This window comes from Gallus gallus, chromosome 34 (assembly GCF_016699485.2).
Source record: "Gallus gallus isolate bGalGal1 chromosome 34, bGalGal1.mat.broiler.GRCg7b, whole genome shotgun sequence".
Classification (NCBI taxonomy): Eukaryota; Metazoa; Chordata; class Aves; order Galliformes; family Phasianidae; genus Gallus; species Gallus gallus.
The window spans coordinates 9,959-23,682 of record NC_052565.1 but is presented as its reverse complement, the minus strand read 5'-3'; the positions used below and the strand labels follow the sequence as shown (position 1 = coordinate 23,682).

Sequence of the window (13,724 nt, the reverse complement as noted above, 5' to 3'; positions counted from 1 at the left end):
CCCTGAACGCGCCGATCTCGCGAGAGCTCCCCCCCCTCCCCATCCCCCCCCCCGCGCACCGCATCCATCCCCGCATCGCTCCGGGGGCGCGCGGGGTTGGGGGGCGGTGGGGGGGGCGGTGTAGAGCTGGGGGGGCTTTGGGGAGGGAGGGGGGGGGGGGGGGCACAGCGCCGTTACTATGGCAACGGCTGCAGCGGGGCGGGGGGGGGGCAGAAGGGACGGGATGGGGGGGCGGTTATGCGGCCCCCCCCCGGTGCGGCTGTTGGTGCGGGGGGGGCCGTCCCGGTGCTGCGGTGATCCGCGGTTGTCCCGCTGTGTCCGTCCGTCCCCCCCATCTTAATGTCCGTCGGTCCCGTCGGGGTGGGGGGGGGGGAAGGGGGCGGGACTCGAACTTTATTCCCCCACACTGTCCCGCTTCGGTTCGGTGCGGGATAATGCGGGATAACGGGGGGGGGAAACGGAGGGGGGGGGGGCGCACCGGGACACCCCCCCTTCCCCCCCCCATCCTTAACAGTGCACACCGTCGGTGCTGCCGTCGGGGAGGGGGGGGGGGGGAACACAGCGTGAAACCTCGCAGCGGTTTAACCGAGGGGGGGGGGTGTGGGGGGGTAAACCCCCCCTGCCCCCCCCCCCCATGAATGACTGTGTTGGTGGCACAGCTCCGGGCGGGGCCGCATCCCGGAGCCCTCCCCGCGGCCGCTGACCTCAACCCCCGGGAGCCCCGACGGGGCGGCGGCTCAGAGGGCGCGTCCGACGTTCGGTTCGACCACCGCCCGATCGGGGGCACCTGAACCGGGGGGGGGTCACGCGAGGTGGGGGGGGGGGGTCCCATTTCCAGCGCTGCGGGGGCTCCCGGGGACCGTCGGGGGGCGGGGGGGGGCGGCGAACGCCGTCCCCCCCCGCCCCCCGACGGTCCCCGGGAGCCCCCGCAGCGCCACGGCGAGGTGGGGGGGGGTCTCTCTCCCCCCCCCCCCCCCCGACCACCTTTGTCCCACCTTTCATTACGAGTGTCACCAAGCGGGGTTAATCCCCCCCTCCGCATGATTGAGCCGAGGAAACCGCACCGGGGGGATTAACCCCCCCCCCCCCCCCGCATCTCCAACCCCCCCCCCTTCACCCCAAAGTCGGCTCTCCCCTCCCCCCCTCTCCCCCTCTCCATCCCAACCCGGTCCGACACCGACCCCCCGCCTCACTTTAAACCGACCCCCCCCCCTTTAACACCGACCCCCCCCCCCCATCCCGCACTCCTCCATCCCGCACTGCTCCCCCCCCGCCCCGCAAACCCCACCGCCTCCCTTTCTCCCGGTGCGGTGCGGGGGCTTTCAGTGCGGGTAGAGGGGGGGGGTTAAGAGTGGGGAAGGGGCGGGGGGGGTCAGCCGGTATAGGGCCGTCCCGCACCCACCCGCGGGGTTAATCCGTTCCGTGACGGACAGCCCCGGCGCCGCCGCTCCGTCCGCCCCATAAGAAGAGGTGCTCGGCACCGCCGCTCCCCATTGTTATGGGGCCGTGGGGACCCCGCGCACCGCCCCTATAAGAACAGCCCCGCATCACCCGCCGCCGAACCGCACCGCAGCGCAGCGCCGCCGTCCCACCCGTCCAACCGAACCGAACCGCACCGCACCGCACCCAAACGGGACCGCCGGCCCCGACGTCGCGCACCGCACACAGCCGAGCAGCGCCCCCCAACCCCGACCCCGCGCCCCGACCCCAATCCGACCCCGCACCGCAGCCCCGACGTCGCGCACCGCCGCAGCCCCCACCGCGGCCCCGGGGTCGGTGCCGCCCCGCCCCGCCCGAACCACGCGCGAACGGAAACACGCGTGGATGTCAACGGCCGGGCCGGGGGCTCCGCGTGGCCATAAATAGGGCGGCGGGCGCCGTTCGGGCGCGCAGTGCGGGAGCGGTGCGGGAGCGGTGCGGGACCGTCGGGGCGCAGCACCGCACCGCACCGCACCGCACCGCACCATGCGCGGCCCCGCGCTGCTCCTCGCGCTCCGCGCCCTCTGCGCGCTCTCGGCGCTCCGCGGCACCGCGCGGGCGGTGAACAACAGCGGGAGGTGGTGGTGAGTGCGGGGCTGGGGGGGGGTGTGGGTATGGGGTATGGGATATGGGATAGGGGATATGGGACATGGGGTATGGGATATGGGGTGTGGGATACGGGGTATGGGATATGGGGTATGGGATATGGGGTATGGGATATGGGATATGGGGTGTGGGGTATGGGGTATGGGGTATGGGATATGGGATATGGGATATGTGGTATGGGATATGGGGTATGGGATAGGGGATATGGGGTGTGGGGTATAGGATATGGGGTATGGGATAGGGGATATGGGACATGGGGTATGGGATATGGGGTGTGGGATACGGGGTATGGGATATGGGGTGTGGGATACGGGGTATGGGATATGGGGTATGGGATATGGGATATGGGATATGGGGTGTGGGGTATGGGGTATGGGATATGGGATATGTGGTATGGGATATGGGGTATGGGATAGGGGATATGGGGTGTGGGGTATAGGATATGGGGTATGGGATAGGGGATATGGGACATGGGGTATGGGATAAGGGATATGGGACATGGGGTATGGGATGTGGGGTGTGGGACGTGACATATGGGGTATGGGATATTGGGTATGGGATATGGGGTATGGGGTATAGGCACTGGGATATGGGATATGGGATATGGGGTATTGGGTATGGGGTATAGGCACTGGGATATGGGATGTGACATATGGGATATGGGATATTGGGTATGGGATATAGGCACTGGGATATGGGATATGGGGTATGGGGTGTGGGGTATAGGCACTGGGATATGGGGTATGAGAAATGGGGTATGGGGTGTGGGGTATGGGGTACGGGCACTGGGATATGGGGTATAGGATATGGGGTATGGGGTGTGGGGTGAGGGGTATGGGATATGGGCACTGTGATATGGGATATGGGATATGAGATATGGGGTATGGGGTATTGGGTATGGGGTAGGGGGTATTGGGTATGGGATATGGGGTGTGGGGTATGGGGTGTGGGGTATGGGCACTGAGATATGGGATATGGGGTTTGGGGTATGGAGTGTGGGGTATGGGATATGGGCACTGGGATATGGGGTATGGGCACCGGGATACGGGATACGGGATATGGGGTATGGGCTATGGGGTATTGGGTATGGGATATAGGATATAGGCACTGAGATATGGGATGTGGGGTGTGGAGTATGGGATATGGGCACTGGGATACGGGGTATGGGGTATGGGCACTGAGATATGGGATATGGGCACTGAAATATGGGGTATGGGGTGTGGGGTATGGGCACTGGGATATGAGGTGTGGGGTATGGGATATGGGATATGAGATGTGGGGTATGGGCAATGGGATATGGGATATGGGCACTGGGATATGGGGTATAGGCACTGGGATATGGGATGTGAGATGTGGGGTATGGGGTATGGGCACTGGGACGTAAGATATGGGCACTGTGATATGGGATATGGGGTATGGGATATGAGGTGTGTGATATGGGGTATGGACACTGGGATGTAAGATAAGGGCACTGGGATATGGGATATGGGGTATAGGTTATGGGCTGTGGGGTATGGGATATAGGCACTGAGATATGGGATATGAGATGTGGGGTATGGGGTATGGAGTGTGGGCACTGGGATGTGGGATTTGGGGTATGGGCTATGGGGTGTGGGGTGTGGGATATGGGCACTGAGATATGGGATATGGGCACTGAGATATGGGATATGGGCACTGAGGTATGGGATATGGGCACTGGGATATGGGTATGGGAAATGGGCACTGGAGAATGGGAACTGGGGAGTGGGACGTGGAAAGGGAATATAAGGCATGGGGATATGGGGTGTGGGAACGGGGCAAAGGGTACTGGGAATCCTAATGGGGAACAGCTATTGAGCGCTGGGTATCGGGTAATGGGAAATGGGCAGTGGGAAGTGGGAAATGGGATATGGGAATGGGGAGTGGGAACAGGGAAATGGGAAGTGGGAAGTGGGTACTGGGTAATAGGGGCTGGGCACTGGGAAATGGGAAATGGGAAATGGGAAGTGGGAGCTGGGAAATGGGAAATAGGAACTGGGTAATAGGGGCTGGGCACTGGGAAATGGGAAGTGGGAAGTGGGAAATGAGAACTGGGACTGGGAAAGGGGTAGTAGTTAATAGGGGCTGGGCACTGGGAAATGGGAAGTGGGAAATGGGAAATGGGACTGGGAAAGGGGTAGTGGTTAATAGGGGCTGGGCACTGGGAAATGGGCACTGGGTGTCTGACCGCCGAGCGCCCCCCCCTTCCCCATCACCCCCCACCCCACCCCCGGTGCGCTCAGCCCCGGGCGGCCGTCCCCCCTTCCCCCCATCCCCCAGCACTGCCCCATTCCCGCTCCGTAGGGGCATCATCAACGTGGCCTCATCCACCAACCTGCTGACGGATTCGGGCAGCGTGCAGTTGGTTCTGGAGCCCGGCCTGCAGCTGCTGAGCCGCAAACAGAGGCGTCTGATCCGACAGAACCCCGGCATCCTGCACAGCGTCAGCGCCGGGCTGCAGAGCGCCGTCCGGGAGTGCCAATGGCAGTTCCGCAACCGCCGCTGGAACTGCCCCACGTCTCAGGGCCCCAACATCTTTGGCAAGATCGTTAACAGGGGTGAGGGCCGGAGGGGGACCCATCGGGGGCCGTCCTGTGGGGTTGGGAGCAGTGGGGGTACCCGGAGCGGATGGCGCGTGGGTACGGTGCGGGGGGTCCCCATAGAGGTTTCCCCATGGGAACAATGCTGGGGGTCTCCACAGAGGTTTTCCCATGGGAACAATTCTGGGGGTCCCCACAGAGGTTTCCCCATGGGAACAATTCTGGGGGTCCCCACAGAGGATTCCCCATGGGAACAATTCTGGGGGTCCCCACAGAGGTTTCCCCATGGGAACAATGCTGGGGGTCCCCATAGAGGTTTCCCCATGGGCACAATCCTGGGGGTCCCCACAGAGGATTCCCCATGGGAACAATCCTGGGGGTCCCCACAGAGGATTCCCCATGGGAACAATGCTGGGGGTCCCCATTGAAGTCTCCCCCTGGATACAATCCTGGGGATCCCCAGAAAGGTTTCCCAATGGGTGCAATCCTGGAGGGGTCCCCACTGAAGTCTCCCCCTGGGCACAATCCTGGAGGGGTCCCCATAGAGGTTTCCCCCCTGGGCATAATCCTGGGGGTCACTGTAAAGGTTTCCCCATGGGCACAATCCTGGGGGTCCCCATATCGGCTGCCCCAAAAGCGCAATCCTGGAGGGGTCCCCATAAAGGTTTCCCCATGGCCACAATCCTGGGGGTCCCCTCAGTGACCCCCCCCCCCCCCATAGGCCTGGCGGCTCTGGGGGTCCCGGCAGTGCTCTGAGCCCCCCCTCTTCGCCCCGCAGGGTGCCGGGAGACGGCGTTCATCTTCGCCATCACCAGCGCCGGCGTGACGCACTCGGTGGCCCGGTCCTGCTCCGAGGGCTCCATCGAATCGTGCACCTGCGATTACCGCCGGCGCGGCCCGGGGGGGCCCGATTGGCACTGGGGGGGCTGCAGTGATAACATCGATTTCGGGAGGCTCTTCGGGAGGGAATTTGTGGATTCCAGCGAGAAGGGCCGAGATCTGCGCTTCCTGATGAACCTACACAACAACGAGGCCGGGCGCATGGTGAGGGCCGGGGGGGGTTGGGGGTCCCGTGGTTGGGTACGGCCATGGGGGGACCCAGAGATGGGCACGGCTATGGGGGGGGGGGGGGTGCAGCCTGGCTGTTTGTGTGGGGTGGGGTTGGGTATGGCCATGGGGACCCCCACCTCACCCCATGGGGCCCCCCACGTCCCCCCATTGCACGCAGCGCGAAGCACAGAGGAAGCAGCGCTCCGGCTGAGCTCCGTGCGCGCTCAGCATCACCCATCTCCACGCGGTACCCACGGGGTGGGCGACTCTGTGTCGGGGTTTCCCCCCCCCCCACCCCTTCCTGACTCCCCCCCCGACCCCCCCCCCTTCACCCTCCCGTTGCAGACGGTCTTCTCGGAGATGCGCCAGGAGTGCAAATGCCACGGCATGTCGGGCTCCTGCACCGTGCGCACCTGCTGGATGCGCCTGCCCACCTTCCGCGCCGTGGGCGACGTCCTCAAAGACCGCTTCGACGGCGCCTCGAGGGTCATCTACGGCAACAAAGGCAGCAACCGAGCCTCGAGGGTCGAGCTGCACCACCTGGAACCCGAAAACCCGGCCCACAAACCCCCCTCGCCCCACGATTTGGTTTACTTCGAGAAGTCGCCCAATTTCTGCACCTACAGCGGGAAGATGGGGACGGCGGGGACGGCGGGGCGGGCGTGCAACAGCTCCTCCCCGGGGTTGGATGGCTGTGAGCTGCTGTGCTGCGGGAGGGGGTTCCGTACGCGCACCCAACGCGTCACCGAGCGCTGCAACTGCACCTTCCATTGGTGCTGCCACGTCAGCTGCCTCAACTGCACCAACACACAGGTGCTGCACGAGTGTCTGTGAGGGCCGCGTGGAGCTGCGCTGGAGGGTGGGGGGGGTGGGGGTGGGGATAAAGATGGGGGTGAGGGGGGGGTGGGGGTCCGTGTGTGCCCGTGCAGCCAGTTGGGGGGGTGCGTGGAGCTGTGGGTGGTGCTGCGGGGGTCGGGGGGGGGGTGTGGAGGGAAGGAGGCCCCCCCCAGGGTTTGGTGCCGCTGTAAATAAAGTATTTATTGGGGAGGGGGGGGGGGGGGGTCCCCACTCTTTGCTCTGTGGGGGTGCCACTCTTCGCCCTTTGGGGGTCCGCAGTCTTTGCCCCGTGGGGGTCCCATTCTTCGCTCTTTGGGGGTCCCACTCTTTGCCCTTTGGAGGTCCCCACTCTTCGCCTTTGGGCATCGCAATCTTTGCCCCATGGGAGTCCGACTCTTCGCCCTTTGGGGGTCCCCCCTCTACAGCCTTTTGGGGTCCCTGCTCTTCACTCTTTGGGCATCCCAATCTTTGCCCTTTGGTGGTCCCCACTCTTCACTCTTTGGGGGTCCCCACTCTTCACTCTTTGGGCATCCCAATCTTTGCCCCATGGGAGCCCCCACTCTTCGCCCTTTGGGGGTCCCCACTCTTTGCCTTTAGGGCATCCCAATCCTTGCCCCATGGAGTCCCCACTCTTCGCCCTTTGGGGGGCCCATTCTTTGCTCTTTGGGGATCTCATCCTTTGCCCCATGGAAGCCCCCACTCTTCACCCTTTGGGGGTCCCCACTTTTTGCCTTTTGGGGGTCCCACTCTTTGCCCCGTGGAAATCCCCACTCTTTGCCTCACGGGGGTCCCATTCTTCCCTGTTTGGGGGTCTCTTTGCCTTATGGGGGTCCCCACTCTTCGCACGGCGCTCCGCCGGCCCCAGGCCTGGTGGTGCTGCTGTTAATTTTGATGACAAGAATTAATTAATGAACAAAGCTTCGCTGCAGCCCCGCTGCTCCATAGGCTCTAGAGAAGAATAAAGGATTTATTTTTATCAGAACTGCCCCGTTTGGTTCCTAAAAGGGGGTGTGGGGGGTGCGTGTGTGGGGGGGGAGGACCCACACTGGGGCTCAGTGACCCCAAATCCGCCTTCCATCCCCACCCCACCCCATTCTTCTCCATCCATCCGTCCGTCCCACCTATACCCGCATCCCGGTGCCCCCCCATCCCATCATAGTCCATCCCCGTTGGGGTCGGGCGCCCATCACCATGGCGCCTGGGGGGCGGCGTTCCCAATGCCTGGAATTCTGTGGGGCTCTGTGGGGTCGGTGCCGCGCGGCGGGGGGTGCCCAGGGGGGGGGTCCGGGGATGCAGACACGGAATGAACGTCGTCCATCACCACTCCCGGCGGTGCTGACGGCCCCCCCCGGCTCGGGGGGGAGGAAGGGGGGTTGGGAGGGCAGAGAGGTTATGGGGCTGGGGGGGTGTGGGGGCTGCGGTGCCGTGTGGGGGTGTGGATGAGGATGGAGAGGGGAAAACTGCAGCAAGTTTGGGGGTACGGCTGTGTGGTCGGTACCTATAGGGAATGGGGGGGGGGGGGGGGCATCCATCTGGGATAGGGATCCCAGCCCTCCGGGGTTGGGTGGGGGTCCCACTGCCACAATGGGGGCCCCATGGGGTGGATATGTTATGGGATGGGGGTCCCACTGCCTCAATGGGGGTCCCGTGGAGTAGATATCCGATACGGTGGGGGTCTCACTGCTGCAATGGGGGTCTCATGGGGTGGATATCCTATAGGGTGGGGGTCCCACTGCCACAATAAGGGTCCCATGGGGCGGATATCCTATAGGGTGAGGGTCCCACTGCCTCAGTGGGGGTCCCATAGGGTGTCTATCCTATGTGGGGGGGGTCCCACTGCCTCAATAGGGGTCCCATAGGGTGGATATCCTATGGGGTGGGGGTCCCACTACCTCAATGGGGGTCCAATGGAGTGGAATGGAGTACGCCCTTAGGATGGGGACCCCCTCCCCAATGGGGGCACCGAATGAAACCCAATGAAAGCCACGAGGAAAGGGCTGCGGTGCTGCACCTCCTGCGGCCCCCCCGGCCCCGGCAGTGCTCACCCGTGATGGAATGGGGGGGGGGGGTCTGGGGGTGGGGGGGTGCGGAGGTTCTGCCCCCCCCCCCGGCTGCCAAAGGCGCACAGCGGAGCCGCAAACACCGAACGCTGCGGGATGACTGCGGAGCCCGAAATAACCCCCGGAGCCCATAGTGGAAAAGTTGATGGTTATGGGGAGAGACAGAGGAAAGGAGGAGGAGGAGGAGGAGGAGGGGAGGGGGGGGGAAACCCCATGGCCCCCCCCCCGCTTCGAGGGTACGGATACGGAGAGACGGAATAAACACAGCCCCGAAATAACCGCCCGGGTTATCTGCGCGCCCGGAGGCGCCGCGTTCCTGCGGTTGGGGGGGCGGTGCAGATAATGACATTCCCAAAAGTCACCGCTGTTACTCAGCTTTTCCTCCGCCGGTGACCCCCCCCGGTGGGACGGGGCAGCCCCGGTGAGGACCCCCCCCCTCCTCCCCCCCCCCCGAGGGGACAAATAGGGCAGCGCTGGAAATAGAGCCTAGGAAAGGGCAGCTCCGCCCCGGGTGGTTGTCACAGCTGGGAGAGGGGAACATCGGGGGGGGGACAACATCTGGGGGGGGGGAAAAGAGGGACATTGTGGGGGCAGGAGGGGGGGGACATTGGGGCGGCATCTGGGGGGACTGAAAGGGAGGACATCGGGAGGGGGACATTTGGGGGGGACAGAAGAGGGGGGACAACATCTTGGGGGGGAGGGGGGACACTGGGGAGGTGGGAGGGGGGGACATTGGGGGTAGTATGTGGGGGGACTGAGGGGGGGACGTCGGGGGGGTAACACCTGGAGGGGACAGAAGGGGGGGACAATATCTGGGGGGAAAGGGGGACACTGGGGGGGCGGGAGGGGGGGGACACTGGGGGCAGTATGTGGGGGGACAGAAAGGGGGGGACAACATCCGGGGGGGTTACGGGGGGGGGATAATACCCAGGGAGGGCAGATGGGGGGGGGGGGAACAGCTGGGAATGAATGCTGGGACTGCTGGGACAGAGGGACAGGGAGAGGGCTGGGAGGTACGGGACAGATGGACAGAGCCATGGCCACGGATGTGGGACAGACGGACAGAACCATGCCTGGAAATATGGGTCAGACAGCGCTGTGCCCAGAGGTGCAGGACAGACGGACAGAGTTGTGCACGGAGGTGCAGGACAGATGGACGGGGCTGTGCTCAGTGATGTGGGACAGACAGACAGACCCTATGCCCAGGGATATGGGACAGACAGACAGAGCTGTGGCCATTGATACAGGACAGACAGACAGACCCATGCCCAGGGACACGGGACAGATGGACAGGGCTGTGCTCAGAGGTGCAGTACGGACAGACAGAGCTGTGCCCATTGATACGGGACAGACAGACAGACAGGGCTGTGTCCAGAGGTGCAGGAGAGACAGACAGACCCATGCCCAGGGATACGGGACGGACAAACGGAGCTGTGCCCATTCACACAGGACAGACAGACAGACCCATGCCCAGGGACACGGGACAGATGGACAGGGCTGTGCTCAGAGGTGCAGTACGGACAGACAGAGCTGTGCCCATTGATACGGGACAGACAGACAGACAGGGCTGTGTCCAGAGGTGCAGGAGAGACAGACAGACCCATGCCCAGGGATACGGGACGGACAAACGGAGCTGTGCCCATTCACACAGGACAGACAGATAGACCCCCACCCAGCATAACGGGACAGCCAGATCCGTCCCCCCACCGCCCACCCCATCCACCCCCTCCCCCCTCCCCCCCCCAACATCCCACAGCCGCCCCCTCCCCACCTCCCCATCCCCACCCCGGGTGCCTTCATCCCCCCCAACCTCCCCCCCCCACCCCAATATCGACCCCCGCATTCCCATCCCTCACCCCCCCCCCCCTACATCCCACAGCCGCCCCCCTCCCCACCTCCCCATCTCCACCCCGGGTGCCCTCATCCCCCATCACCCCCCCCCCCCCCCACCCCAATATCGACCCCCGCATTCCTCCGCCTCGGACCCATCGCTCCCGGCAACCGCTCCGGGATGGCCCCTAATCCTCGGGCAGCGCAGAGCCGGGGGGACCGCAGCCGTCACCCACCCCGAGCCCGGTGAGCAACGGAACAATCGGGGACAAAGCCGGAGCCGCCGGGGGCTGCCGACGGCCTTCACGGGTCCCGGTGCGGCGCTGAGGGCGTTTAATGAATTGTCCATCATTCCTTTCAGCTCCGTTCGTCCGAGCGGGATTAATCTGAGGAGCCGCAGTGGGGTGGGAGCCGCTAAGCCTGGATTTATTACTGTGCCATTGTAACTAATTGAGGTAATTATCTGTGACTCCGAACCCGCACAACAATGAGGCATTGAAGGGAGCGGAGCCGCTCCGCTTATGGAGGGATGGAAGGAGGGATGGATGGAGGGATGGAGGGAGGGATGGAGGGATGGAGGGAGGGAGGGAGGGAGGGATGGAGTGAGGGAGGGAGGGAGGGATGGAGGGATAGGAGGGATGGAATGAGGGAGGGATGGAGCTGTGGGATAAGGCATTGTGGGATATGGCACTGTGTGGTATGGAACCAGGAAGTGGGATGGCACTATGGGATATGGCACTGTGGGATATGGCACTGAGGGACTGGGAATGGGGAACTGGGATGTGGCACTGTGGGATATGGCATTATGGGATATGACATTGTGGGGTATGGCATTGTGGGGTATGGCACTATGAAATATGGCACTATGGGATATGGCATTGGGGCACTGGGAACTGGGATGGCGCTATGGGATATGGAACCAGGAATGGGGATATGGCACTGTGGGATACGGCACTGTGGGATATTGCACTATGGGATATTGCACTATGGGGTATGGCACTATGGGGTATGGCACTGTGGGGTATGGCACTGTGGGATATGGCACTATGGTATATGACACTATGGGATATTGCACTATAGGGTGTGACACAATGGGATATGGCACCGGGAATGGGGATATGGCACTGTGGGATATGGCACTGTGGGATATGGCACTGTGGGATATGGCGTTGTGTTATATGGCACTGGGAATTGCCATACGGCACCGCGGGACCCCCGCCGCCCCCTCCCGGTGTCACTGAAGGAGCGGCGACATCTGCTGGTGGCGGAGGGGCAGCGCGGGGCGGGGGGCGCCTTTGGGGGGGGCGGGAGGGGGGTGGGGGGGGCTGCTCCATGCACAGCTCCGGGTAGGACCCCCCCGGCACAGCGGACTTCCCCATGGCGCGGTGCCCGGCGGGGGCTGCGGGTGACGTGGCCGGGGACCCCCCCACACCTCCCCATCCCCATCCCTTTACTCCCGCCCCGCCCCCCTCCATGGGCTCCGTGTCCCCTCGCTGTGACCTCCCGGCGGTGCCACCGCGATAATGACAGAGTGGCGCGGGGGGGGGCGGAGGAGGTTTTAAATAACGCACAAATTGGGGCCACGAAGTGGTGCGGTTTCCTTTGGGCGGGGGGGGGGGAGATCCTCCCCTCCCCCCCCCCCCCCCCTTCAGCGCTGTGACTCAGAGGTGGCGGCGATGTGGGGGACGGTTCCCCCCCCCCCCAGGGGTGACTCACATGGGGTCCCCCCCCGGCCCTGACGTCAGCCCCCCCCCAGCGCGGGCACCGCTAATTACAAGGAGGGGACCCGGAGGGGGGGAAGATGTGCCACCTCCGCAGGGCCACAGCGCGGTGACATCGGGATGTGAGGTCACACAGCGGCCTCAGAGCTGGGGAGGGGGGGTTTGGGAGGGGGGGGGGGACGGCGACATGAAGAGCTACGGGGCAGGAGAGAGAGGGTCACCCCCCCCAATCTGGGGGTTGGGATCCCCAGTACAGTGTCGCTTCGGGGCTGCAGCTCTGAAGTTTGGGACGGCTTTTGAGGTTGGACGCACAAAGTTTGGGGTAAAGACCACCCCCCTTCCCACCCCCCATACAAATACACGAGGCAGAGGTGCAGAACTGAACCCCCACAGCATTTATTGGGGTCTGCCCCCCCGGCCCCCCCAAAGCCCCTCCTCCAACACCACCACACCATTTAAGAGAAAATCACGTTTTCCTTCAAAATCCCCCATTTAACCCGAAAATCACGCGTTTTCTCTTTGAGAATCCCCCATTTAACCCGAAAATCACGCGTTTTCTCTTCGCAAATCCCCCATTTAAGCGAAAATCACGCGTTTTCTCTTTGCAAATCCCCCATTTAACCCGAAAATCACGCGTTTTCTCTTCGAGAATCCCCCATTTAAGCGAAAATCACGCGTTTTCTCTTCGCGAATCCCCCATTTAACCCGAAAATCACGCGTTTTCTCTTCGAGAATCCCCCATTTAAACGAAAATCACGCGTTTTCTCTTTGAGAATCCCCCATTTAACCCGAAAATCACGCGTTTTCTCTTTGCAAATCCCCCATTTAAGCGAAAATCACGCGTTTTCTCTTCGCAAATCCCCCATTTAAGCGAAAATCACGTGTTTTCTCTTCGAGAATCCCCCATTTAACCCGAAAATCACGCGTTTTCTCTTCGAGAATCCCCCATTTAACCCGAAAATCACGCGTTTTCTCTTCGCAAATCCCCCATTTAACCCGAAAATCACGCGTTTTCTCTTCGCAAATCCCCCATTTAACCCGAAAATCACGCGTTTTCACTTCGAGAATCCCCCATTTAAACGAAAATCACGCGTTTTCTCTTTGAGAATCCCCCATTTAACCCGAAAATCACGCGTTTTCTCTTTGCAAATCCCCCATTTAACCCGAAAATCACGCGTTTTCTCTTTGAGAATCCCCCATTTAACCCGAAAATCACGTGTTTTCTCTTCGCAAATCCCCCATTTAACCTGAAATTCGCGAGTTTTCTCTTCGCAAATCCCCCATTTAACCGAAAATCACGCGTTTTCTCTTCGAGAATCCCCCATTTAACCCGAAAATCACGCGTTTTCTCTTTGCAAATCCCCCATTTAAGCGAAAATCACGCGTTTTCTCTTTGAGAATCCCCCATTTAACCCGAAAATCACGTGTTTTCTCTTCGCAAATCCCCCATTTAACCTGAAATTCGCGAGTTTTCTCTTCGCAAATCCCCCATTTAACCGAAAATCACGCGTTTTCTCTTCGAGAATCCCCCATTTAACCTGAAAATCACGCGTTTTCTCTTCGAGAATCCACCATTTAACCCG

The 13,724-nt window shown here is 62.3% G+C and overlaps 1 protein-coding gene across 1 annotated transcript; it reads left to right on the top strand.

Moving 5' to 3' along the window:
* Positions 1-1,154: 1,154 nt before the first annotated feature.
* Positions 1,155-6,563, top strand: WNT1 (Wnt family member 1). The gene is made up of 4 exons (NM_001396681.1): positions 1,155-2,063; positions 4,408-4,661; positions 5,422-5,687; positions 6,039-6,563. The coding sequence occupies exons 1-4, from the start codon at positions 1,966-1,968 to the stop codon at positions 6,525-6,527; spliced, it is 1,107 nt and encodes a 368-aa protein (NP_001383610.1). The 5' UTR covers positions 1,155-1,965; the 3' UTR covers positions 6,528-6,563.
* The last annotated feature ends 7,161 nt before the right edge of the window (positions 6,564-13,724 follow it).